We start from the raw sequence: 27495 nt of genomic DNA, 5'->3' as shown, positions 1-27495 counted from the left end.
CAGCTGCAGAGGAAATCAGGAAGTGGTCGGATAATGCTGTGAGGGTCCCTGAGGCCTGACACCTGCCGCCCTTCCATAGTCAAGCTTCTCCCTATGAACATCCTCCAGAGCACCCTAGACTCTAAAGTCCTGTTCTAGGCCACAGAGGAGACCTGTCACCTGTCCTCCCAAGTTCTGTATAGGACAGAAGGGCAAGAAGGCATGCATCTCACATAAATGACTCTAGCAAGGTCTGGTAGGAACCTGTAATGAGATCTTGCACCTGTGGAGCAAACCCAAGGCCATAGACAGGCTAGGAGTCTGGACCTCAGCCCCGGACCTGAAGACATCTGCTGCCTGGCTTGCTCACACTCTGTCTTGGTACTAGGAGTAAGTGACACACACAAGTGACTTCGGAGGAGGGAAGAGGGTGGGGATCAAGGCTTCTGAGGTTCTAGGCCTCTCCTCCTCTGTGCACAGCCCATCACCCAGCCTCAAGTGAGCACCCCTTGCTGTTGGGAGGGCCTAAGACCTGAAACCTCCTCTTCAAGTTAACTCCAGTACCAAGACTGTGCAAGCCAGAGCTGTGGAGGGAGGGAGGAGGCCCTAAGGCCTCCAGTCAGGCCCAAACACAGGGTCAGACCCCAGGCAGCTTAGTGCACAGGGTCCCTTCCATGTCCCACCTCTCAGGATAAATGCTGGACGTGCTGTGTTCGTTGCCTTTCTTGTTTTTGTAATAAAACACTCAGCTAAAGTAAGTTTAAAAAGAGGGTTTATTCTGTCTGGGTGGTGGTGGCATATGCCTTTAATTCCAGCACTCGGGAGGCAGAGGCAGGCGGATATCTGTGAGTTTGAGGTCAGCCTGGTCTACAAAAGCTAGTTCCAGGACAGAGAAACCCTGTCTTGAAAACAAAAACAAAATAAAGCAAAACAAACAAACAAACAAAAAACAACAAAGAAAGGGTTTATTCTGACTACAATTCCAGTACCATCCATCCTGGCAGGGATAGCCTGGTGGCAACAGCTTGAGGCTGCCATTCACACTGCATGTGGAGTCAGGAAGCAGGCGCCTGGGAGCAGCGACATTAGACCCGCAGGTAGGTCCTTCCATTCCATCCCCACGCTATTCTGTCTGCTCATGTGCATGCTTAACCAGTGAAACTCACCAGAGTCTGAATGGATGGACAGGGGCAGGTGGGATTCAAGAAGCCCTCTTGCCTGGCCCTTGTCACTTGATTGCCAGCCTGGCGACGCTGCCTTGTCTCTAAGACTTCCCAGGTCAGAACTGGAGTCAGAGGAGACACTCAGGATTCTGGCTCCCTCTCACTCAGACATAGGTACCTAGACACTCAGACTTTTCAGAGGCCTTGGACCTGGAACACCTGGAGGTACATGATCAAGATGATTACATGGTGCCCTGGGGACAAGTGCCAGGTCTTGCCTGGAGGTGCAGCTCTGCCGGGCCAGCACACACCAGGGGCATCTGTAGCTGCAGCAGCCCACAGGCGCTATCCTCTTGGCTTCCCACTGGCCCTGTCAATGCTTCTGGGAGCCTATAAGGCCGGAGAGGAGGCCTGAGCACTGCTGACGAGAAAGATGGGATGCTGGCCAGTTTAAAAAGGGAAAAAATGATCTGGAAGTGTTCGGAAGGAAGAGACATAATTATACCTGTTATATGTATATTCAAAAAGCTTGGCAGCTTGGAAAATAGGGCCCGGATCTGCCATTTCTTCCCATTTCCTGCAATTTCCCCTACTATTGTCCAGGGCTCCCTGAGCCAGCTCACCCTTCTCCCAGATGGTTTCCCCTCAACAGCTGCTGGTTCCTAACTAGCCCCACCAAAGACTTGCTTTAGTCCAAAGAGGGGACTAGAGAAAGGGGGTGGCTCCTAGATTTAGGGACCACTGGGCATTGACATGGGGCGGACCAGGGTCACCTTGCTGGCCACAGGGCACCTCAGGGCTGCAGACTTGACAAGAGGCTGCTGTCAGGGGAGCTGCATGGGGAATCCTGAGGGCAAGGGTGTCTGTCACATGAGATCCAGGGCTGAGGAAACACAGGTTGTAGCTCATACTGAGCCAGGGCATTGTGTGGGCCTTGAGAGCCCCCTCACCCAGAGCCCATCTCCAGGCTGAGCAACCTGGACACCCAGACCTCCTCAGGCTCCGTCCTCAGACTGCACAGCCCACGGGTCTTCGGGACTCTGATCGCTGTGTGAGAGCAAGACTCCCTTGACAGCAGCAAGAGCCGCTGAACCAAGGGCTGAACTCCAGCAGGGCACCCATGCTCCAGAGAGACACTTCCTGAAGGACAGTGTGCAGAACACATGGCACATCCACATTTGGTCTCCACAGACATCACACAGGACCCCTGGGGAGCTGTGTGCCAAGAGGTATCTAAGAACGCTGGAGCTTCCTTCTCTCTGTGATGACAGTGAGCTCAGGGGCTGGAGGTTGGCTGTGAGGCTGACCAGTGAGGTGTCGCTCCCCCTAAGACACCCACTCCAGTTTGGACTTCAGAGTCTTATCTCTCATAATGAAGGAAGAGTATCTCCTTACCTGGGTTTGATCAGCAGCAGGGCCTTGGGGAAGCCATTCTTTCCCGATTGGCCACTGGGAAAGTCAGGAAGCAGAATAGGCAATTAAAAGGCTAAGGACACAATGACCCTTGTCCAAACAACTGTTTTGACTGAGGGCTGGTTGAAATGAGGAAATCTCACTAGGTGATTAAGGGCAGGTGCACACATCTGGCTACAACTCTGCACCTACAGGGTACCTACAGGCTGTGACTCCATCGCCTATATAACCATCCCTATATCCCTGTATCCATTTTCAAACAAAAGGGTCTTTAAGACAGGGCTTTCCCCCCATTGGCCAGCTCTTATCCACAATGGTTCTTTCTCCAGCTCTGCCTAACCTTTTGCTTCTCCAGGGCTCTGTTCTGCCCTGAGCAGCCTGGGCCTCGAAAGGACATCCTGAAGAGCCAACTGTGTGGGCTTTTTACCTCCTATGGGCAAGGAGTGGCCTACGAGCACAGAATGCTGTAATTTGAAGTTGAAAGGGTTGAAGGCAGCGTATGGGGAGTGTTAGGACAGCCTGGGATGGACGATCCCACATAGAGATCTAACCATCACTGGGCTCTGCCCACTGCAGTGGTCCTAGGCTTAGCAGGCAGTGGATGTGACCACCTAGGACTGTGAGGAGGGAAGCCAGTACACATGTCTTTGTCCTTAGTGTTTTCATATTGCCCTGGCTCCAGGTCGGTTCCAAGGCGGCATCATTTTGTTTCCTGCCACTGACCTGGCTGAGGCCTCACATCCCACTGGACTATGCCCTGACCCTGGAATGCCCTAGCTCTGGCCCCTCAGTCTGCTCACTACCACGAGGCTACCGAGTTTGTGAGGAACACAGAGCCTCTGCTTCCAATGCACACAGGACAAATACCCTACTGTTGCTGGTACCACCCCTTCCTAGGAAAATGCAGCTTTAAAGGGTAGATCTGTTGGACTAGCTTTCTGTCAGAATACTAAAAAAGTCATAAAGGTCATCTCATAGGTGCCAACGACACCCTGCCTTAAATATCCCTTGCCATTAATCCTTTGGGGTAAGCCTATTTTGGAGATCTCTGGTCCTAGGGTGTCAGATCAGAGTCCTGGCGAAAACGGGATACAACCAAAACTCAAAGCTCGGGCCTCCCGACAAGACCATGCAAGTGAGAAAGGCACTTTCCCTCAAACTCTCTGGTCAAATCCTGGACTTGCTGTCTTCCAGAGCTTACCTCTAAAAACCCCAACAGGACAAAAGGACCTAAGGGCTGCAGGTCCTGGGAACCCCTCAGGGGCTGGCTTTATATTTGATGTAAAGCCCAGGGTGATTCAGGTTCTATCTCCCAGCTGTTTCAAAGGCTACATTACGTGAGGGTGGTAAGTGTAGCACCATCCTGCCTACTGCACAGCTGCCCTAACCTTGCAGATCTGCCACAGAGCAGGCCTGTCTCCTTGGGGCCAGCACACACGGCTTACAAACAGCCAATGCAGAAGGCTTTTCTGATAAGCGGATCACAGGATGTTTCTAAGCAGTGAGGAGCCGTCAGAGGGGCCCAATGTAAAGCAAGGAAGAGAGGTCTTCATTTGTACTGCACTGCACAACCCCACACATCACATACAGCCTGACTGCAGGCTCTTAGCCCCTCCTGGTACCTCACACCCACAAGTGGCCATGTACCTACACTGCCCTCACTGCACTGCTTTGCCTGGTGGGCGGCTATTTGCCATGGCTCCGTGGCTGTACTGTGGATTGCAGTTGGCAGAAGTCTGATGCCTGGGGAGCATGCCAGCTGCCACCAGGCTGAGCCTTGCTCTGCTGAAGACCGGTGGTGGGTGTGGGTGTTGGGGGAGGACAGCCACAAGGGCGGTATGTCGTCGAGGACTTCTTCAACAGAAAGCATACGGAACCAGTGTTGAGACAGTGCTGAATTCCTGATCCTCAAAGCGCCGAGGCTGCCAGTGCAGGCTAAGCAAAGTGCATGCTTTTATCTCAGCCCTGATCTATGTTCCAAAGGGCAGTAAGCATTTTGGTGAAACTAATGAGGTAATGCACTAAAACCAGATTAGAGCTTCTACAAGACTCTGCAGGGCTTCACCCTGGAGGAGTCTGGGAAAGTGGACTCATCTTCCTTTGCTCAACGTAGGGTGAACACAGGAAATGGGAAGACGGACTTCTGTAGCAGGACTTCTGTAGCAACACAAACACAGGCGACACACACACCAGGGAGAAGAGCCACTGGGATCGAAACAAGCATGTGGACTCAGGGCGGGGTGTGTGCATGCATGTGCATGCGTGTGCGTGCGTGTGCGCGAGCATGTGTGGACACAGGAGGAGGAGCTATAGAGCCAGATTTATTTCTTGAAGTTGAGAGGACTGAAGGACACAGCACGGGGACACGGGGCGTCCGGTGGGAGCTGCTCTTCCAGAGCAGACATGCTTTGTTTTGTTTTGTTTTTTTTTTTCCCCAGATGATTCCAAAATAAAACTGGAAGGTTCCAGAACCTTTTCAATGGAAGTTGAATCTTTCAATCAACTAACTAGGAACAGGAAAGACTGGATTTTTTTGACCATTTCTTCAGGCAATCTCTTGATCATTGCTTTTTTCCCTGTTGTCTTGTCTTGTAAAGCTCTGGAGTTCAGAGTTGGGCAGAGCAGACATCTTCCTGGCTGTGACACAGCTAGGCAGAGGGGTCTATTCACTTCAGCCAGATCCACTTGTCACCCACTTCTTCATTGTATCCAGGGTTGTACTTGCGGCCTGGCAGCTGTGGGGGAAAGGCATTAAAACACTGTTTAGAGTAAAGACCACATGTCCAACCCCCAGCTGGTCAGCTACTGCCCATCTAGTACCCAGGGGAGCACCCGACTGCAATGAAACAGTCTTGCCCAGAGAAGCCCTGTCTAGATGAGACAAACCTGTAGAACTCTCACTGATGTCAATAAGGACAGGAAGGACAACAGACAGCAGAGGCACTCAGCAAGAGCTAGCAGAAGGGACCCAGCCTAGGAAATGTCTTGTTCTCAAGCCCTGACTGCCTGTTTGACTACTGTGAATGGTGACTGGCTTTGAGAACCAGTGACGAGATCACTAGAGGCCATGGTCACCAGGGTCTTGGCTTTGAAGAGTGCGTGAGGGGAGAGTGTGAGCTTAACATAGGTCCTGCGGAAGTGCAGGCAAGTAAGGAAGATGGCACAGCCCTTGGGAAGTCACTGAAATGTCCAGGTCTGAAGGAAAACAGGCAAGAAATGGCTGCGGAAGCAAGGAAGCCGTGGGAGAGGCCTCTGGCCTGTCATCAGCTGCCCTCTCAGCTGGAGAGTTGGACATCACAAACAAGAACCCAGGTGCTAACAGCCTCAGGGCTCAGAAAGAACTCCAGACAAGCATAGGGCATGGCAGGGACCTGCCCAGTATGACATCAGAATGCTCCACAAGGCCACATGAGGGCAGGCAGAGGCTGGAGGCAGCCCCCCCCCGCCCCGCCCACCTTTCCATAAAGTGAACAGCAAGAAGTTTTCCAGCAGAGAGAAGCTGGCTTGACTAGAACTGTCTTAGGCAAGACATAAAGGTACAGAGTGCTGCAGACCAGCCCCACAGCCATTGAAACACTGCCTTCCAGCTGAAGAGAAGGTCGCTTCTTCTCACTTGCTGGACCGATTCGCACAATTCTGTCTGACGAACAGAAGATGTACATCCTTCAGAGGACTATCTGAGCAGGTCTGCACTACTCCAGCGGCCAGTCAGTCGGCAGGGCCAGGGCTTTCAAGCACCATTGTCCTGAGTTTTAGGTAAAAAATAGCTGAAAACCTCAAAACCTGCTGAGCCTCACCAATGTCTACTAATTGGTGTTTCACAAAACCCACTCTCTGGAATTTTTCAGGAGCATTTAATTGGCTTATGAAATCCAGTAAGGGGCGCCCCCAGGTTCTGGGGAGAAGGCACAGCACCCCGAAGTTCCTAGTTGATAACTGTTCATCTGTGGGCTGGAAGCCATGCTGAATCTAAACCAGCAATTCAGATCACTAGAAGGCTCCAGATGAAGTCCAAGACACAACTACCTCTGGACAGGGCCCTGGACAGCTGGAGACACAAGGAATGTGCATGTATTTTTAATTTTTTTCAAAAAGAGTAAATTGCCGGGCGGTGGCAGCACACGCCTTTAATCCCAGCACTTGGGAGGCAGAGGCAGGTGGATCTCTGAGTTCGAGACTAGCCTGGTCTACAGAGCTAGTTCCAGGACAGGCTCCAAAGCCACAGAAAAACCCTGTCTCGAAAAAGAAAACAACAACAACAACAACAACAACAACAACAAAACCCCAAAGAGCTAAGGCACCAAAGCTACAGAGAGAAATCCTATCTCAAAACAACAACAAAACAAAACAAAACAAAACAAAAAAAGAGTAAGTCACTTGCCACAAGCACACGGCACAAGAATCTGCATTCGTTCCAACTCTGGAGTGGGTGCTAAGCCCGAGTCCCTAGACACTTCATTCTGCCGGCTCCAGCCTAGAGTGGACCTGTGCTGCCATGTCCTGCTGTTTCCAGCTTCCACTTCTCCCTACAATGCTTCTCCTTTGTAGATGCTTCGGATAAACTCCCAGAAACAGAACTGCTTGCTGAAGCAAAACAGCCTGAACAGCGGGTGTAGACAGCACCCCTCTATGGCTCTAACTTGACAGTGTGGAAGTTCTGGTCTGGATTACTGTGCTGAGGCTTAGGCAAGGGAGCTGACTCAGCACCTCTTCTCCTTGCTCTTGGTCTCCAGGGCCTCCCACCAGGACGAGCAAACTGGCTGCTCTTCAGGCTGGCTGTCCTTGCAAACAGGGCACCACCTTACCCGCCTGTGCACAAGCTGACTATGGGGCTTCACCAAGGTTCAGTTGGGAGTCTGAGAGGCAATGACAAGGTGTCTTGTTACCTTGTGTATCCCAAGTGAAGCCACCGAGTTTTGGATTTAAGTAACATGAAGGAGTAGGGTTCTGAAAGTCATAAAAGATACCCCCCTCTACATGCCACAGCCAGCGAAGTGGGCAAAGCAGCAAGTGCAGAAAAGCCCTCCCCTGACCATATACTGGACATGGGCCAACTTGTAACATATGGCCTCTGGGCCCCGGGTTCCAGGACCGCGGCCTGACAACTGAGACCTGCCAGATGAAGCGCCATCAAGTAACAGTGGCGTCCCAACAGGGTGTGCTATTGCATCTGGCCTCTCTCTAACCAGAAGCATTTAGAAACTGGAAAGCTGAGTCCCATGTCCTACCTGATCCTAAACAGGCCAAAGTGTAGGGACATAGGGTCTAAGCAAAGAAAGAGCTCCAGAATTTGTCAGGGCCACTGGCCTTCAGCTGAAAACAATGTCTAGGCAGCAGAGGTGATATTCTGCAAGGCTGGACAAAACCTCCAGGAACTGTGAGCAGAATGAATCCAAGGCTCACTTTAGGTGGTGGGTCAGATGGGTTCCCACGGGCCCCTCCTCTCTCTCTCACACACACACGAGCATAAGAGAGATCTCAGGTTATACTGTCCCTCCAAAACAGGCTACGCTAGAGCACTGGAAAACTAAAACTCACTGCTTGTAGGATTAATGCTGATGTGCAAGCAACTGCACCGCAGCCAGAAGACTTCTGACACTTGTCTCAGAATAGAACAACATCTAGCATTCCAAACCATAAAACTCACAGTGCGCTGCAGCAGTGATGCACTTCCAGACATGTGCAACTGGAAAATGTGACCCTCAGCCAGAGGGAGAATCAGGCTGACTCAGAAATGACGAACATGATGGATTAGTGAATAGGGACGTTAAAGCATCTGTTAGGAAAGTGCTCGATATGTTCTGAGAACAAAATGACAGATGACAGAATAAGGGAGAACTGGAAAACAGAAAGGCAGAAGTTCCAAGTTCAAAAATAAGATTCCTGAAGTACAATTCTATGGGGGGGGGGTCACACATATGTGGGGCTATGAAGGACGGGCCCTTGGGACGCACTGTCCTGCTCATGGCAGGCCACACCCTCCCTGTCAATGACTGGGGCAAAGGAGCAGTGCCAGTCCACTTTGTAGCCACAGGCTCTTCCCAGGCTCTCTAGCCTGGCCACACGCCTCCTGGATCTGTCCTCCCTACTGCCTGCCAGGCACGCCACAGGCTCTCCTGCCCTTTCCAGTTGTCTTCTCTGCTTCCTCCTAATACATTGCTTCAACATTTCCTTGGTCTTCTGTTTCTTTGAAGATCCAAATAATACAATGGAACAACAGCATATTTCTTAACAGCATAGAAAATAGTGAACACAAAGATATAACAGAATTGACTCAAAATAAGACAGAAAGAAAATGGCCAAAGCAGTTTCAGTGAGCCATGAAAACTTCCATCTAATGCACACGATAGATTTCCCAAACCCCGAGGAGTAGCGAAACCTTTCCCAAATGCTTTACAGAGAGCACACCCAGAAACTCAGCAAAACTCTGCAAGATACAAAGACAGCCCCACAGAGGCAAGTCACAATGAACCCCTTAAAAATAGCACTAACGGGGCTACAGAAAACCCTGAAAGAATCCTGGGGCAACAGGACCAAAGGAGAAACAATGCAGGCACAAGGCATAGAGAATCTTCCAGGTGTTGTGAGAATGGTCAAGCTAGAATCTTCTATCAATTGAAAACATCTCTCAGAAATAAATATTTTTTAGTTAGCCAGGCAAAGGAATTTGTCACTATCAGATCAGCACTGTAAAAACTGTTAAGTCAAGCAAAACCGGGTCCAAACAAAGGTATGGCATACACTCAAAATGACAGTTCAGGAAGAAGTCAAAGCCCTTTCCAAATCTCTTTAAATGGTAATAATTTACTATACAAAGGCTTCTATAAGCAACATTATAGCCATGCTGGAGACCTTCCTTCTCTTCCTTTCTTAAACTTTATTTTCTAATTGACTTAAAAAAAAAAAAACAGAGGTTTTGATATTTCTTTTTCATAACCCATTGTTTCTGCTAACTCTCCCATCCACAACCCACGTCTCCATCCTCCCTACCCCGACTGAAAGCAACCCACACCCAACAATATCGTTCTCTTTCATATCACCTATGTTCTACCAGACACCCTCACTTAAGGTGTCCCGACGGCTCCTTTCTAATTCCTGGCTTCTACGTATGTTCCAAGTTAAGCACACAGATCTAAAGAGGCGAAGCTGGACCTGCATATGAGAGAGAATGTGTGGTGTTTGTCTTTTGGCCCTGGCTCATCTCATTTGGGAGATTTTATATATAATTTTATCCATGTACCTGAACATTTCATTTTTCTTTACAGCTGAGTACAGTTTCATTTTGTATATACCACATTTTTTTAAGCCATCATCTGTTGACAAAATATATAGGCTGATTAATTTTCTGGCTATCGTGTCAAGAACAGCAATGAACATTATGGGCCAGGGTCTTTATAGCAGGATATAATGGGGTTTATACACAGGGTGGTAGAGTTGGGTCATATGGCAGGTCCATGTGTTGCTTTTTGTGGACCCTCCACACTGATTTCCATAGTGATGCACCAATTCACACTCCCAATAACAGTGACTAAGAGTGCTTTGTTCCCAACAGCATCTGCTGACATCTGACTTCTGGATAATAGCCATTCTGGCTGGGGTGAGATGAAATTTCAAAGTTGTTTCAGTTTGTATTCCCCAATGGCTAAATTATGTTGACTACTTTCTAAAGTATTTATTAGCTATTAATATTTCTTATTTTGAGAATTCTCTATTCATTTCCAAGGCCCATTTTTAAACTGAACTGTTTTCTTGAAGTTCTAGATTTGTTCCTAGTTCTTTGCACAACCTAAATTTTAGTCCTCTGGCAGAGGTACAGTTGCCAGATATTTTCTGCTATTCCATAGGCTGCATGAACAAAAATCCCAGTACCAAATGCAAAATCTCTCCTTATAAGTCATTGGTCACAGAAGCCCCAATACAGGTTCTCAGTATTCTTCTTGGTTAACTGTAGCCAGTCTTTCTCTGTCCCGCCTGCCAGCTCCCAAATAACCACATGGAGACTTTTTTTATTAATTATGAAAGCTCGGCCTTAGCTTGTACTTGTTCCTAACTAGTTCTTATAACTTAACCCATAATTTAAAATCTTCACTCCTTTACGTGGCTTGGTTACCTTTACTCTGTACTGCCCATCTTGTCTCCTCTGTGTCTGGCTGGTGACTGTGCCTTTCTCCTTCCCAGAGTTCTCTCTGCCCAAAAGTTTTGCTTATACCTCCTGCCTAGCTACTGGCCATTCAGTTCTTTATTAAACCAATCACAGTGACACACACATCTTCACACAGTGTCAAGGAATATTTCCACAACAGATACCCACCAGAACTAAGTGATAAGACACCATGTACCTTGGTTTCAAGATTCAGAGAAATCAAACTGGAACCCAGCCAACTGTCTCTTCCCTGCCAGACGACTCTCCCAGTGCTGGAGGTGCTATGCTAACTAAAGGGTGAGAAAAGGCCTCAGTGGTCTTACCCAGGTGTGAACCCTACAAAATATAAAGCCAACTTGAGAGACAAGATGTACCCACAAATGCAATAGGGGCATCACTACTATGGGTAACCAATAGCTCTTGGATTAGATTTGAAGCCTGCTCCACAGCAGAGAATACGTGTCTGCTATGATAAACCTTCGCTCTCAAACTCATGGTTGGGAAACCATGGTTCTTAGGGGGAACTTACCACTATCATCTGACCTGACACCAAACTGCCTTCTAAATACTTAAGGTTATACTCATAGATAAGTGCTACTTGACTCAATCAGAGAATCTTCTCTGTGAGTGAATACCAGTGAATGCAGAGACTCATGACTGCTCAAGGTGCTAAGAATAAGTGACGGCTGGGTACTCATCCTTTTATAGACCTCTTAGTTAGACAACGTCATGGAAGAGGGAACAGAAGGAATATACAAGCAGGAAGGAAAAATGCTGCAGAATGCTATCTTCAGGGCACGACCCAGCCACTGAACACACGATCTCATGACAGTTGTGGTTGCCTGCACTGCACCTGTATGAGAGTCAGTGTCAACAGTCAACCATAGATCAGGGAGAGACTTATGGGACCCTCCCGTCCCTGCTGAACCCCTGGCTACTGACAGATTCTGGAAGTTGCTGTTTTCAGGTGTCTACCCAATGGTGACAGTTCCAAACCCATGGTCCCACATACCACGTTGTTAAAAATCAGTGAGATCTACACCATCTGACAAGGCCCCTCTGAAGGCAGCTGCTAACAGATGTTAGACTTTTCTAGGGACAAATTGTTTTGTGCGCCAAAGCCATGTATGTAGAGATAACTCCCAATTCTTTATAATGAGTTAAATGGATGAAGGAAGTACTGGTAAACACATGTGCAGGTAGGAGGCCGGGGTATACAGTATGTTTAGAACTACCTTTGGATGCCAAGACAATGAGCGCAGACTTGTGATAATTAGTCTGAATTGGGAACGACCTAGAAGACAGTAAAGCACACCCCTGGCTGTGCCTCTATGTTCCTCTGAAAACAAGAGCATGATGGTTCTGATCCACAAGTGGACTGATCCCTGGATAGATAGAGTATGATGAGATGTTTGGGTGGTGGTGGAAAGTAGGAGTTGGGGCCCAGCTGGAAGAAGTGACTACCATGGACAAGTCCCTAGGAATTGTGGCTTCTCCTCAGCTTCTTAACTGCTATATTAGTTGTTCCCTACCTTTCTTCCTTGCCAGGATAGACTGCCATCCATGAAACTCTCAGAAAAATAAGTAATTCTTCCCTAATGTTGTTTTTATCAAGTGTTTTGCTGCCAATACAGAAAAACAAAACAAAAACAAACAAACAGACAAAAAACTAACTAAGTCTTCCGAAGTGAGCAGGGACAGTCCCAAGCATGGCCCCAGTGCAACAGCTGGGCCTCTGTGTATCATGGCCTGAGCCCCTGCTCTAGTCCTCCTTCTGTCATCTTTTCAACTTCCTCTCACTTACTCTTTGCCAATCAATTCACAAAAACTTTGGTTTTTAATAACAAAAATCAAGTAACAAACTCAGAAAATACTGGCTAGCCAGTTCCCACTCTCCTGACACTTTCCCTCAAGGTTCACCTGAGACCCCACACAGTCATCAAAGCAAAACCCTGAGCTTCCTTCCTAGTCGTGGATATTTATACACTGTGTGAAGGTGTATTGCTGTGACTGGTGTAATAAAAATTTGAATGGCCAATAGCTAGCCAGGAGGTATAAGGGGGATTTCTGGGAAAGAATGGAAGAGGAGGAGGGCTCTAGGCACAGGAGGATGCCAGGAGACATGGAGAGAAAACAGGGGTGCAAGATGGAAGAGAGGCAATGCCACATGATAGAATGTAGATGAATATAGTGGGTTACTTTAAGATACAAGAGCTAGTTAGGAACAAGCCTAAGCTATATGCCCAACGTTCATAATAATAAGTCTCTGTGTGGTTATTTGTGAGCTGGCGGCCCAAAGAAAAGTCTTGACTTTCCTCCCACAGTACCAAGGTGCACAGCTCCTGTACCTCTATACCCAGCCAGTTTGCTCCTTTTCACTAGCCTCCTTCCTCATGACATGAAGTGTCTTAACACTGTAGTCAAGTGCTTGGCTGGACTCACTATCTTGCTGTTGGTACTCTGTGCTTCCCGGGAGTGGGGTGAGGCAGTGTTGGCTCCCCAACAGCAATGACAGTAGTGCTTTGCCAGTGCAGTGTAAGCAAATCATTAAGTCAGAATTGTTTGAGGTTTGAGCGCAGTGGCTGGAAGACAGTTCCGCTGCCAGAGAAAGCCTTTGTGAAAGCTAGTCAATAGCTAGGTGGGAAACAGACAGAGGGCTTCATGCGTTCATCTCTGACTCATCCATAATGCAATTTCCAGAGGGAAATTTTGTGATAATTGTTAATGTCTAATAGCAAAGAAAACTCTGACTCTAAGAAGAAAGTCGTTCTTATTACCATGCTTCATTTCAACCCATCATTTTTAATGAAAACAACTTAGTTTTCTTAAAAGACAAACAAACAAACCAACCAACCAACATTCCTCTAAATGGTTAGTTTTCAGTCACCAAAGAGGAAGCTTGAAGAACACGCAGTACAGAGACAGAGCAACCCTTCAGAGGAAAGACACGGGGCAATAAAGGTCAACAAATGGCCACACTGGTCATTCACTGAACCAGTGCCCACCTGAGACTGTACTGCAGGTTCCTTAGACTGTGACAGAGGACAAGGGACACATGCATCACTGCTGAGAGGAGCCTGCAGAGAACTGGAGTCTGTGCCATGAAGTCTGGGTGGGGTAGGTGGGGTCCTGGCACAGAAGAACAGAGTGAAGTTCTAAGGAGACCTGGATGACACTTAGTTGACACCCAGTGTCCATGCCTTGTATCTCCTGAAAGCTGGTGACATCACAGCCATCACACACACCCCCCCCCAAAGATATATATGTAATATCACATTATATTATATATCTGTTATGTCTTTTAAAAACTAAACTTATTTAAATAGATTTTTCCAATTATTTGTTTAAAATCTTAAACATTTCTAACATTTAATTAAATTCACATGTTCAATGCTATAGACTCTTTTTGTTATTCAGTATTTGTCTTAGTATATTGTCTTAGATATATTGCTGTGATAAAACACCATGACCATGAAATAAACTCTTTGCTCCCCAAGTTGCTTTTGGTCATGGTGCATTTCCTTGTGGGTGAGTAGCACTGTCAAAGTCTTAAACTGTCTTTACATTCTTACTTAATCAAATACAAACAACAGGGACAAGGCACAGCCACAGTGAGAGAAGATGTGAGAAAACACCCGCCAGGCTGCAGAGACAAAAAGATCACACAACAGCAGTGAGACGGGCAAGAAAGCAGACCCTAAGACAGGCACTGCAGTCATCAGATTATTCTATTTGAGACTGTTTCAAAAATTTGCATAGCAAAACTAATTTTGCAAAGTTGAAAGTGTAAACTCTAGAAACAACAAAAAAGTCAATGATTAAAATTAAAAGCTCAATGATAAGAACAGCAGATTAAAGAGTAAGAGAAACGATCGGTCTGGAAGATGGCAGATGAACATGTGTGGGCTGAAACACACTGAGAAAGGCTGTAAGAAGATTGTGCACAGGGCACAGTGAGACACAGCCTTTGGGAGCCCGAGGAGAGCAGAGAACTGGCACTGACTGTGGAGACCAGCTACAGGGACAAAGGGCTTCACAAATCTCAAGGCGATTGGGGACAATGGCACATGATCTGGTCCCAGGTACACACACCCTTGGCAAAGCTCAAGACCACATCAGCAAGCAGACAAAAAACAGACCCTGTGGAGAAACAAGAACCATGCCATAGAAATAGCAAGTTGCTCTTTAGAACACAGAGCCAGAATCCGAAGATGCTCAAGTCTGTACTGGGTGAAAGAAAACAAGCTGGCAATCCAGAATTCTCTGCCCCAAGCATATTATTCCACAAGAATGAAGACAGTCTCCCTTCCAAGTTTAACCTAAAGCTGAATATGGCTTGTGACTCCCTGGAAGTAGCGGTGACAGACATTGTTAGGGTTTGAAGCAAACCATGGTAACTGTAATAGGCCAACAGGGGAGCAGGCAAGGCTGCTCACAGAATCGGTCCTATAAGTGCCAACAGGGCGAGCGTGAGAAAGGCTGAGCTGTCTCCACGCTGTAGTAGTGGGACCCTTACAGCATGAACTCACGACTTTCAACACACACAGATAAACACACAAAAAATCGTATACAGGGAGAGCATTTCCTCACAGCAGATACTGAGGATGTGGAAGGGGTGACAGAAAAAGAACTACAATTAGGAAACCAGGCTGGGCAGTGGTGGCGTACGCCTTTAATCCCAGCACTTGAGAGGCAGAGGCCAGCCTGGTCTACAGAGGAAGTTCCAGGACAGGCTCTAAAGCCACAGCAAAATCCTGTCGCTCTGTACTCGCTCTTTAGACCAGGCTGGCCTTGAACTCACAGAGATCCGCCTGCCTCTGTCTCCCGAGTGCTGGGATTAATGGCATGCGCCACCACCGCCCGGCTGAGTGTCTCAATCATAATGGTCATTACAGTGGACTAGAAGACTCAAGAGAACACAATCCCACAGCCCAGGCTGGGGTGTGATCTAGCAGGCCTAGCGCTCCGAGAAGTGGCATTCTTAAAGCATGAGCATGCACCCTGGAGAAAAGGTGCAGAGACCATGCAATGAGTAAGAACACCGGTGTTCAATGAGTTTGATGACATAGGATAATAAAAGGGCATTATAGTGATCTCAGATAGCAAGACAAGGTTATCTTTTTCTATTATTAGGTACTTTTTTCAGGTTGGCCTTGAATTCACTGCATAGCTAAGGATTACCACGTGCCAGTGAACACACGGAGAAGGCACAGAATACTCTGTAACCAGAGTTCTAGAGTTATCAGTTACTGTCGGGGTTAGTAACTGAAGCCAGGTCCTCTGCTCTAATTGCTGAACCATCTCTTCAGTTCCTCTTACCATTTTTAAAAGTTTGAAGTATCCCTCAAAGAAATTTAAAAATACAATAATAAAAGATAAATGAAGATCAAATAAATATCATTTTAATTTGCTGCAACAAAGAATTCCTCCAGGAGGAATGATCCTAAGCAGAAGCAGAGCCACGAAAGGATGTGAGCCCCAGCAGAGTTAAGTGGTGGGTGGTGCAGACCTATCTTGAGTCAATAATGTCTTGAGGGACTTAAAATGTACAGAGAATTAAGACACACAATCACAACAGGTCACAGGAGTTGGGCAAACGGGGCTCAATGCAGTCTGTGACTTCCCACGGTCTGCAACTGGAAAACTACTGATATTAGACTCAAATATGTCAATTCTGACCACTTTAATTACCAGTGATTACTAGCTAATTACAGCAAGCAGAGGGAAATAAATGAAGCCAGAAAAAAAGGTAAGATAAAACAGAGAGCAAAAACCTATGACAGGCCAGAAAACCCTGTGGAACAACTCAGCTAAACCCACCTTCCTTCCACTGTGACTGGATAAATAACCCAAATATTGAGAATAACAGAGATTTTTAATACCTTCATGGAACTAGAGAGGCTGATAAAAGAAGCTGTGCTATGCAAACACTTGCTGGAGAATGGAGAAAGGGAGGCGCTGCAGCAGCACTCACCAGAACAGCCCATTACTAAAGGCACAAAAGGGACAGTACTAACCACCTAGTCATCAGCACATCCACTCCGCCAATGAGGTCAAAGTAGACAGCACAGAGGTGGCAGGGCCAGCAATACTGTAGACCCTCTTGCTACAGTACACAGTGAGCAAGAAGGACCTGAATGAGGCTGTTTCTACACGGCAGAGGGAGGTAAGGAGTCCACTGAGGCTAAGATGTCGTCAGTCCAGACCCAGACCATGCACAGCAAGGAGCCACCACAGCCTTGTTTAGGGAGCCGCAGTCTCCACAGTGCACGCAGGAAGAGACACACAACTGCTTGCTTTCATCTCACAGTAAGAGCAGCAGCAACATGAATGGACGGTGCCTGGTGGGGGTCTTTATGGCTATGCTCCCAAATTTCTACAGTGAATAAAATTATTTTCAAAAAGGCCCACATTACTTGCTTAAAAGAAAACATTGAATACTTCAAGAAAGGGAAACAAAAACAAAAACAAAACTGGCCATGGTGGAACCCTTGATCAATGCTTCTGGTGTGCAGGAGAGCACGCACCTTTCACAGGGAAGTGGACTAACACGTTCCCCTCGATGCAACTTCAATGCAGTGATCTCACACTTTCCAATAACGAGCAAGCTACAGCAGACCATGACAGAGGACCGCTCTTTCCATTCCACGATGCTGCTTGGTGCAGGCTGCTACTCCTGCTAAGTCTCTGATCCTGGCTGAAGGGCTGGAAATGACCCCACACCAATGGAGAGACAAACGGCTCGTGGAGAAGAGTGTAAATTAGAGGAAGACGTGACCGGAGTGGTAGCTGCTACCTCCACTGTCTTCTCTGCTATCCTTGCTGCTTTGCAGCACTTGGCTGGAGGACACTGTAGAAATGTAAGCCTCATGACTTAGAGACACACTGTGAAGAATACGGTGACATCAGATGGAGCCATGAAGAACTGGACACACCAGATAAAGAACGGAGGACATGTATGTGTCCATCAAGATAATGCACCTGAACGGTACTGGGTGTGGTGTATGAGGACGCACTGCTTTATGACTGAAATTGAGGGGACAGCAGCAGATCTATTCTTCACAGAGGTGGCTTAGTGGCCACAAGCACCCCAGACTCTGTCCCATGGCTAGGGCTCACCTCTCTGAAGCTGTTGTAGATTCGGGTGCCCTGGTGAGCTCCAATCGTGATTTCTGGAAGGTAGATAGGAACAGTCGTGTAATTCAGCACATCCATCTTATCCTGAACCCTGAAAAGACAAACATGAATTACAACAAGCCATCAAAATAAGCACCATGAGGAACTATTAGCTTTGACTCATAAAGTAACACAAACAAACAAATAAATAAACCCTAAGAGAGGGGCTGGAGAGATGGGTCAGTGGTTAAGAGCACTGGTTACTATTCCAGAGGACCTGGGTTCACTTCCTAGCACCCACAAGGCAGCTCACAACTGTCTGTAACTCCTGTTCCAAGGGAGCTGGTACCCTCGCACAGACATACATATAGGCAAAACACCAATGCACATAAAATAAAAAAATAAATCTTTAAAAGAACAAAACAACAACAAAAAGCCTAAGATAATGGCTGTTCAGTAGCAGGTGTCTCCGAAACACCACCTCCCTCAAATCACCGGGGCCGTGTGGCCACTCTGCTGAAACAGCTCTAGAACTGAGGGAGCTCTGTGAAGCACTGAACCTTCAGAGTTTGGGAAATGAGAAAACATCAATGTGTCCTTCACAGACAAGAGCAGGGAGAAAGGGACCAGCAGATGGTACACACATGCCCTCACTAAAAATAGGCAACATTAATACCACTAGAGGAGGTGGGCCCTAGTTACCCACGGTCAGTCCCACTGGGTACTAGTGATACCAACTGTGGGCTTCTCTCCTTGCTTTACCATTTCACCCTGCTGATACAAGAATGTTTATAATATTGTTACAGCGCATTCACTTTGAAGCTGGTCTCAAAATAACCATTGTGCTTGAAGAGACAGCTTTTTTGTTTTTTTAAAAGAAAGAAACATAAAAGCTGGGCCGAGTCATACAGGCTTAAATCCTTGAATGCTTGAAATCTTTGTACTTGGGAAGCCATGACAAGAGATGTCACAAGTCAGAGTCCAACCTGGGCTACCTGGTGAGACATCTGAGGGGAGAAGGCACTAAAGCTTTTCTTACAGGCTCAAGAAGCAAAGTAATTATTTTCATCAAATACTCAGCCACACCTAAGTTGTAAAGGCAACAGAGGGCATTTCTTCTCTGCAATTTCTAAGTGGAGATTCAATACTCATCTGGCTCCTGGTGGCTGGACTTTGTAAGAAGCATCCAGGCTCACTATGCAAACCTGCAGACAACCAGGACCCCATAGGACTAGAACAACTCTAGAGAAATGCAAGGCACACGGCTCCATGGGTCATGCTTCCCTAAACAACCACAGGGAAACTAGGGCTGTGGCAGACTGAGCTTTGTGGGTAGCAGCAAAAGCTGGTATCCTAGCACAAAGTGGCTCAAATCCCACCCCATACAGCAGCTGACCAGTTGCCCTTCCTGCCTATCCTCCCATGCAGTTTGCACTTGTTTAGGTAAATGGCCATATTTGAAACAATCCAAGATTAAGGTTGCTTTTATTAGCTTTCATATCCAGTTGGTTTATCTGTCAGAAAATAAGAAAACATTTTAAAACAATGCAAGCATGCAAACAGTAAAGTCTGCAAAGGACATAAGTAGCTGTGTTCTATAAGCTTGCTTTGTTTAGCCGTTAGCTAAAATTCTAAAGGACCAAAGCCTATCTTTGGCATCGCCTTCTAGTGCCCCCTCTCCAGTTGCCCCCTGTCCAAGCCGACAACTCTGTCACACACTCTTTACACAACACAATTCCAACAGTGTATGAACACACAGGCTCACTAGAGAGCTACTGCATCACACAGAATTGTTTTGTACCTGCTACCGTCTGATTTTATTGAAGTGGTAACAAAATATTTCAACTAAAATGAAGTACACGGTAAATGTTAACAAATATCAAAGTAGTAGGGTGGTACCTGGTTTTCTCTACAGCTAAAAATCCTAAGAAAAATGTTTTAAGAAAAAAAAGAAAAGAATGCGTTCTGGGAGTCTATGAAATAGTCAGAGCAACAGTGCCATCTATGTTTAGTATGACAAAATTACAATTTACACATGCCCCAGAAAAAGTTAGAAGGCTGTAAAAGTAACCTGCTGCTCTATTCTGCATCTTATTTAAACCTGGAAAGGTTTAACTCTTAGCAGAGTCACAGAAATGAGGAGAGGCACACAGCACATCTCCAGAAACTATTTCTCAGGTAGGCTAGAGAGAACACCCTAGATCAGAGATAATTAAAGAAACAAAGGCACTAGGAAGCCTTCTATGGCTGAGAATACAAGGAACAGCTAAGGAGAGTTCTGCTCACAGAACTCTTGGTTCAACTCTGCAGTTGGAAAAACCGAGCTGAGAACAATGTAGCTACCACAGCAGTGTCCAGCTATGATGTGGTGACCATAGTCTGGTGGCAGCACTATGGACAGACAGCTTTGAACAGAGGGTTGAGGCAGGAAGACAGAAAAGAGTACGGTGGCAACTGAGGTTTTATGAGTAAAGATTTCTCCATCCGCAGAATGCACCCTTTTCTCCCACCTTTCACAGCCTGTTTTTGCTTCCTCCTGGACCATAGTTCTGCCTGAAACTATGTGGACAGCCTCCATCTGTCTCCAGACTTCTAGATTGCTGTTTGGAAATGGGCTCCCAGCAGCCACAGTGAGCCTCCTGGGCAGCAGTGGTGCTCTGTGGAAGCCGGGAGGTTGGGCAGGGGTGAGTGAGTGCACCGACAAATATAACTGAAATTAAATGGAAATGCTTTGAAGCAATAATTTGGTCAAGTTCTGGACCAAATTATTATAACTGGCAAGTGGCATGTTTACAGTAATTGTCTTAGAAAATAGATCCTAATTTTCACTCAAGAAATTAAAATCAACTCAATTACCACTGGAAACTGTTATGAAACTGAGGAGAGGACACAAGACAGGGAAAGGACGAGGCTATAGTAAACGGAATGAAAGCAATCAATTGGACCTTGTACCTCACAAACTCTGGGAAAATTATAGGACATAGCTCTATACCCTGATAACCATATAACTAAGTAATTACCAAAATTATGATTTTTAAGCATGGATCAGATCAACACGTGTTTCAGATCACTTTTAGAAAATGACATGGTATTATCTGTGGGAGGTCAAAAGCCAGACACACACCCCAGTCAACACAAGTCTGCCCGGATCTTAGACAGAGCTCACACACTGCCCAGTGGTGACTGATCCTAACAAGCAAGAATCACAGAAATTTGGTGACAGACCCACAGCATTAACAGGAGGTGCTGGGAAGGTGACAAGGTGACGAGATGAAGAACACTGGGATTCAGATAATCACCGGTACTGGACCAGGACAGAGGCCACAGTTCCCGAGCTAATCCAGGAACAGAATGTCAGTACTTGGGAGCATTCTTCCTAAAGGGGAAACAGGAACAAACAAACAAACCACACTCTGGAGTACAGGAAATGGTTAAGAGCAATTAGTAACTGATCAGAAGCAGAGATCCAACATGGGGACATGAAACCAGCACGGCAGAGAGGAAGAGGGACAAGCAGGAAAGCACAGCGCAGTGCATCAGCTTCAGAGTGGACATGAGGGAGGAGGGAGCGTCGGCATGAACGACAGAGGCCCAAGTTAGTACTACAGCCTCAGACACGGGCAAGGCAGCCATGGGCTCAGAGCACAACAGCAGCTCCGCTTCTCAGAGTTTCAAACACCAGACCCTTCCTTTCCCCAGCCCTCATACGTACTGCACTCACATGGCCTTAGCAGGCCAAGCTCCCTGAGCTGGCTCTCCTCACCTGAAAAGCAGGGGTCCACGAGTAGAGAGAACTTTCCTGCATGCCCTCCTGATGGCACTGCCACATGGTGGCAAACAGGATTTCAGAACTGAAGGTCAGACAGTGATACAGTGATGAGGACTTGCCAAGCAAGGTTAGAACCATAAAGCAGGTGTCACGAAGGTAACTTACCAACATATATGTACAATGTGCACAACACATATACAAGGAACAGACAACAAAGCCAACAACAACCTTTTTAAAAAGAACTGTGAATAAAAACCACCACCACTAAAAGCAACTTGAGAGTTTATCTTGGTTAGGGTTCCAGAGGGCAAGTCCATACGGTGGGGAAGGCATGGCAGAAGTCAGCTGGAGCAGGGACCCGACAGATAACACCTTCAAGCACTAACAGGTATTAGAGAGCAAAGTGGAAGTGGGGTGAGGTTCTGAACTCTCAAAACCCACTCTCAGTGATGTGCCTCCTCCAGCAAGGCTCTGACTCCTAAAGGTTCCACAACCTCACCGAACAGTACCACCAACTGGGTACTAAGTGTTCAAATACATGAGTCTACTGAGACAGTTCTCATTCAAATCACATTCCACCCCCTGGCCCCAACAGGCTCTCCTCATATCATAACACAAAATACATTCACTCTATTTTAAAAGTCCTTCCGTTTTAACAGTTTAAAAATATAGTTTCTTCTAATACTCGTGACAATCTTTTAACTGTGACTCTTGTAAAATCAAAAAGCAAATCATACCCTCCCAACAGCATACAATGGCACAGGATATACATGTCCATCCAAAAGAGAGGAAAGGGAGCATATGAGAAAATATGTGACCAAAGCAAGACCGAACCTGTCAGGACAAACTCAGGATCCTATAGCTCCATATCAGTTGTCTAGGATTTTAGTTTCCAATGGCTTAGACGGCCTCCAACACACATATGTTTCTTGAACTGGTTCTATTCCTTTATATAGCTCTTCCTGTCAGACATCCTATGGCTCTGGCATCTCTAACATTTGGGGTCTTCACTGCAAACCAGATTTTACATTCTCAGCTTGATTCAATAATCTTGCATGGTCTCCTGCCATCTTAGGGTCGGCCTTCTTGCAGGGACTTCCCTGCCATATGCTGCCTGGACTTGCAGCTCTCTGAACCATGGAAGAAGAATCCCTGACCCCTCAATCCTTGCATATTTTATTCCTCTAGAGCTCCTGCCTGTAGATAACACTGCCAAGGTCAGCTGTCAGCTTGGGATGGCCCTTCCTTGCCTTCAACCACACTGGTATGTTGAAGCTTTCTAGAGAAGACACCAGGCTTCCTTGTAAGGTGGAAGCTTAGCTGGGTGGAGTCTTGTCTTTTGGGCATCTTATTCCTCCAAAGTAAAACAGATGGATTCTCTTTCACTGTGCTAATCTCTTTAAATAAGTAAAGTCTCTCTTGAAAGAGATGCCTTGTTTATATGCTTTGGCTGTAAAGATTAAACTTCCTAGAGCTTTTTCCCTCCAAACTGTGTATGTTTTATTTCTTTCTGTCCCAATTACTCTTTTTCAGCTATATATGGGTTATCAATACCATACCAAAGACTCATTGTTATACTGTCTTGAAATTTCCTCTGCCAAAGAGATTAGTACATTACTTAAGTTCAGATAAGTTCTCAGAATGAGGGCAGAAGATAGCCAGATTCTTTGGTGAGATATAACAGCCTAGTTGTTGGTCAAGTCCTTGCTTCCTCTGAACCCCATGAGCCCTCTACTGTCTGATTACCCCTAGAATGCCACTGACTTCCAAGTTCCTACTAGAACAATCCATTAAGTTCTACTTACAAAATTCAACTGATTTTCTAGTCAACAGCACCGAAGCCTTCCACATTCCTCAAAATAAAATAAACAAACAAGCAAACAAAACACACTGTCAAGTTCTTCACAACAACTGCCCACTATCTAATACCCAAACTTCTAGGACAGCAGGGCAAAAGTCATAAAATCAGGAAGCAAAATTTTTCCTACCAGATCAGTAGGGGTGACATTGAATGGAACCATTCCTACTTCCATCCCAATACCTAGATTCATTAATTCTGGCTATAGGAGAAGCAGTACCATACACTGAATGCTAAGACAAAGCATACACTACCTTCTGAAGAACCCTGAAGGGAATCTTCATAGTGGGCAAAACTACGGGTAGTGTATACGTTTCAACATTTTTCTTGGAAGGAGAAGTAGCCAGCTGTGTTGATTAATGGGCTTGTAGACAATGGTTTGGCTGGGTGGTCAGGACTACAGAAGGAGGATACTGTTTCCCACCTGCTTGTCCTCACTCCTGTTAGCAAGTTCATCTATCCTGTTGCTGGAGCATTCATGTACCAATATTAGAAGCAACTTCTTTGGGATTCTAATGTATACTGAAGACTCTAGGAATCCTCCAGGTCTTCAGCACCAGATTGGGACTACAGAGAAATCCAGCCTCATGGACTGAACACCTATCAGATTCTCAGTCTCTAGTCCATTGCTGGACTATCAGGAGGGTATCCAATAAATCAATCAGTTCTTTCTCCCTCCCTCCCTGCCTCCCTCCCCCTCCACATATATCATTTTAAGCAGTTATAGGCACTCCACAGTATCCACAGGGATGTTTTTAGGGACCCTGTGGACAGCAAATTCCAAGGGCATAAAAAGCACAGTACTGTCACACAGTCTCCATGTTTCCTGCCATCCCCACTCTGGACACAGCTGTCACACCACAATGCTTAAAGAATATGAAACAGAAACATCTCTGCATACTTAGCACAGTCACAATTAAAAAAAAATAATTTGACTGATGTTGTGGCTAGAGTAGGCTAACTGCACTTTTCTTAGAATGAGTTACAATATCCTAAGAGGTTATAGCTTGCAGGAGAGTGGAATAATGCCAGCAATGCTGTTAGGGACAGAGGGTGCTTCCTGCTGTCAGCCACCTGCCCTCCTGTAGAACAGCAGTCGACACGGAAGAGCTGGGAAGGACAGGAAAACACAGGAACTAAAAATGTTGGCTTTTTTCCTAATGTATCAAATACTATATATAAGTAGAATTATTTAAAACGATCAGTTAAATTCAGAGAGGGGGTTAAAAGAAAACAATGTAACAAGTAGAAAACATGGAGAAATGGATTTCAATAGTACTGCTCACTTTAATGTAAAAGATCCAAACATAGAAGACACTACTATTAGATGATATGAAAAAACAAGACTCAACCATTTGTTGTGTAAGAAAATGATTTTAAATTGAGGCAATTTAAAGTAAAAGAATGAAGAAAAAGATGCTATGCTTATGCCAAGAGCAAAAGTGTCTTTAATAGAGTATTTCAGACAGAACAGAGTTCAGAATAAAGTAAAATATCAGGCACATACATTATCTAAATTATCTAACTAGAAGATGTAAGATTCTTAGCAACAAGATTCAAATCACAAGGCAAAAATGAACAGGATTCTATGGAGACCCAGGAGAGCTGGCATTGCTTGAGCTCTAAACCCATTTCAGAACTGACAGATCCAACAGAGGACACAGATGACCCGGCCACCACATGCCTCTGCTTCCTCAACAGGCAGACTCGGCACTCCCTGTCCCGCAGCAGAGCCCACAGTGTCTGCTCAATGGAGCATGCACCAAGGCATAAATAAGATATGTCAGCCCAGCAAACACCTGAATGGAGGGAAAAGAAGAGAAACAGGATGTTTGCAGACTACACTAGGGTTAGGATAGGGGAAGAATGACAGGTGGAAAACTCCAGCTACAACAACTCACAAGTGAGCCAAGGAGGTCTCAAAGGAATTCTGAAAATATCTTCCCTAGTGAAATTATCAAATGTGTAGGCTGCAGGAAAAAGAGTACTAGAGGGAACCTGAGTGCACCAGGGCCGTGTTAGGACAGAGGGTCTAACAGCTGTCCGAGCATCTTCCTGGGATGCTACAGAGAGTAGCTGAGACCTCAGAAGCAGGAGGAAGAATGAAACAAATAAAAAGCAACAGCTGGAAACAAAGCAGCAAATGAACAGGCCAACACCCGGCTCTCTGAAAAAGTCACCTTCATAAGTAAAGATTTAGAAACTGCACTGCAAGGCAATTCTTTTCTTTGGGTACAAATGGCAGGTTTTGATTTCTATTTAATTATACTTTATCACTGTGTATACATGTGCACACATTAACGTTGCTGTGCTCATGCAAATGCATGTGTATATGCGTGTCACTATGTGTGCAGAGGCCGGAGAGCAACACTCAGAGTCTTCCTCACTCTTTCCATCTGAATTTTTGGGATGGGGTCTCTTACAGAATGGATTTGGCTAGACTGGCTGATCAGCAAGTCCCAGGGATCCCCTGCCTCCAAACAAGCATGCACAATCACACCCAGCTTGATATGGGGGTGCCTGGAATCTTAACTCAGGTCCCTTACTAACTAGGTCGTCTCCTAACCTTAACTGTACTTCTTAACAAATATAATATTCATTCACTTGCAAAAAAATAAATCAATAACTGTAAAATGTATTTACTTGTACAGTCTGACCCAGCAACAATTCTTACAACTTAAGAAAGTAACATGGAACAGAGGAAGTGCGCACAACATGTGCATTATTGTGTTGTAAATATGAAGAAATAGAAATAACTAAAAACATCAGTATCAAATAAGTAGTCGATGAGCTCTGCTTTATCCCAAAGGTTAATAAGCTTTTCCTACTGAGGACCAGAGAGTAAGTGAGTAAGTGAGAGGCTTTAAGCTAAGCACAGGTTTCACTGACGCATTTCTCATGCACCACTGGGAGGGCTGTACAGTTTTGCAACCTCATATGCAAATCTGAGCAGCTCTGGGCTGGTCTGGCACACAGACCCCAGTGTGCCAATCTGACTAATTTCTCAGTTAATAGATAGACATGGCATATAGAGGCAGCCACTAAAAACAAAAAACTTCAATCTTTAGTAAAATAGGGACATGTTTGTGATACTAAAATAAAATATAAACTATAAAGAAATATTCAAAAATACATAAACACACACGTCATTGACTGAAACCCCCATTAAGCTGCCAATTTTAGGTCCTGTGACAGTAGAGTCGCAGGTGATTTGGCTTTTGATCTTTGTTTCTAACTTTCCAAGACAAGCAGGTGTGCCTTTGCCCTCCAGTTACTTCATCTTGCTATCTGTACATCTTCTTCTGGAGCCTAGCCTTGAGCGGCTCAACTAATGCTGCCCCCCGCTGCTAGGGTGAGCCTGCCTACTGCCTCACCTTTCTTCGCCACTGGTGTCCTGAACCCTCTGCCTTCCCAAGAGCCAGGCTGTTTACCCTTCCTTAAAAATGCACTGTTGTACAAAAAGTCACAGCTCACACATATTACTTTCTGAAATAGTAACAAACACTCCTGCACTTCTAAGCATGGCTTTGGTTGTGTAAACAACGTGCGACACATGGCAGGACCACCACTTAATCCATGCTTGTGAGTAGGAGAGATGAAGAACATGCACAAGGGGCACTAAGTGTAGATCTGATTTTACAAAGAGATGAGATCAGAGGAAAAGTAACACAGACCCCTCTTCGTGCCGATGGACATCACAGTGAGGGAGGAAGGATGAAGATGACCACGAGAAGAGGGGCAGGAAACCCTAGGAGAGATGATACAACAGCTCCTCTGAAAACCTCAAGTGATTACAAACCACTCACACAGCAAACATTTCCAAAGCATCAAGGAGCACACAGCATAAAGAGATGAGTGCTTGGAGAACTTGAAGAGCTCACAGTTAAGAAGGGAAATCAGATATCCCTACAGTTAAGCAGGTGCTGAGGTCACTGAGATGCTGAATCAAAGACAGAGAAGAGCGTCCTGTCACCAAGAGAGCCTGTTACACTCTAGGGTGGGAGAGAAGCCCTGCTTTTGGATAAAAGCAAACAAAGCATAAAAAGGAAAAAGG

The 27495-nt window shown here is 46.0% G+C and overlaps 1 protein-coding gene across 1 annotated transcript in view; it reads right to left on the bottom strand.

The window, feature by feature from the left end:
* Positions 1 to 4855: 4855 nt before the first annotated feature.
* Positions 4856 to 27495, bottom strand: part of Ndufa10 (NADH:ubiquinone oxidoreductase subunit A10) — a 38940-nt gene continuing 16300 nt past the window's right edge. Inside the window, exons 9-10 of the mRNA XM_005361677.2 lie at positions 17818 to 17926; positions 4856 to 5290 (exon numbers count right to left, since the gene is read on the bottom strand). Of these exons, the coding sequence (XP_005361734.1) occupies positions 5222 to 5290; positions 17818 to 17926 (178 nt within the window). The 3' untranslated portion in view covers positions 4856 to 5221. The remainder of the gene's footprint in view (positions 5291 to 17817; positions 17927 to 27495) is intronic.

The sequence above is a fragment of the Microtus ochrogaster genome, linkage group LG4 (assembly GCF_000317375.1).
Source record: "Microtus ochrogaster isolate Prairie Vole_2 linkage group LG4, MicOch1.0, whole genome shotgun sequence".
NCBI classification, from domain to species: domain Eukaryota; kingdom Metazoa; phylum Chordata; class Mammalia; order Rodentia; family Cricetidae; genus Microtus; species Microtus ochrogaster.
This window is presented reverse-complemented; position numbering and strand designations above follow the sequence as displayed.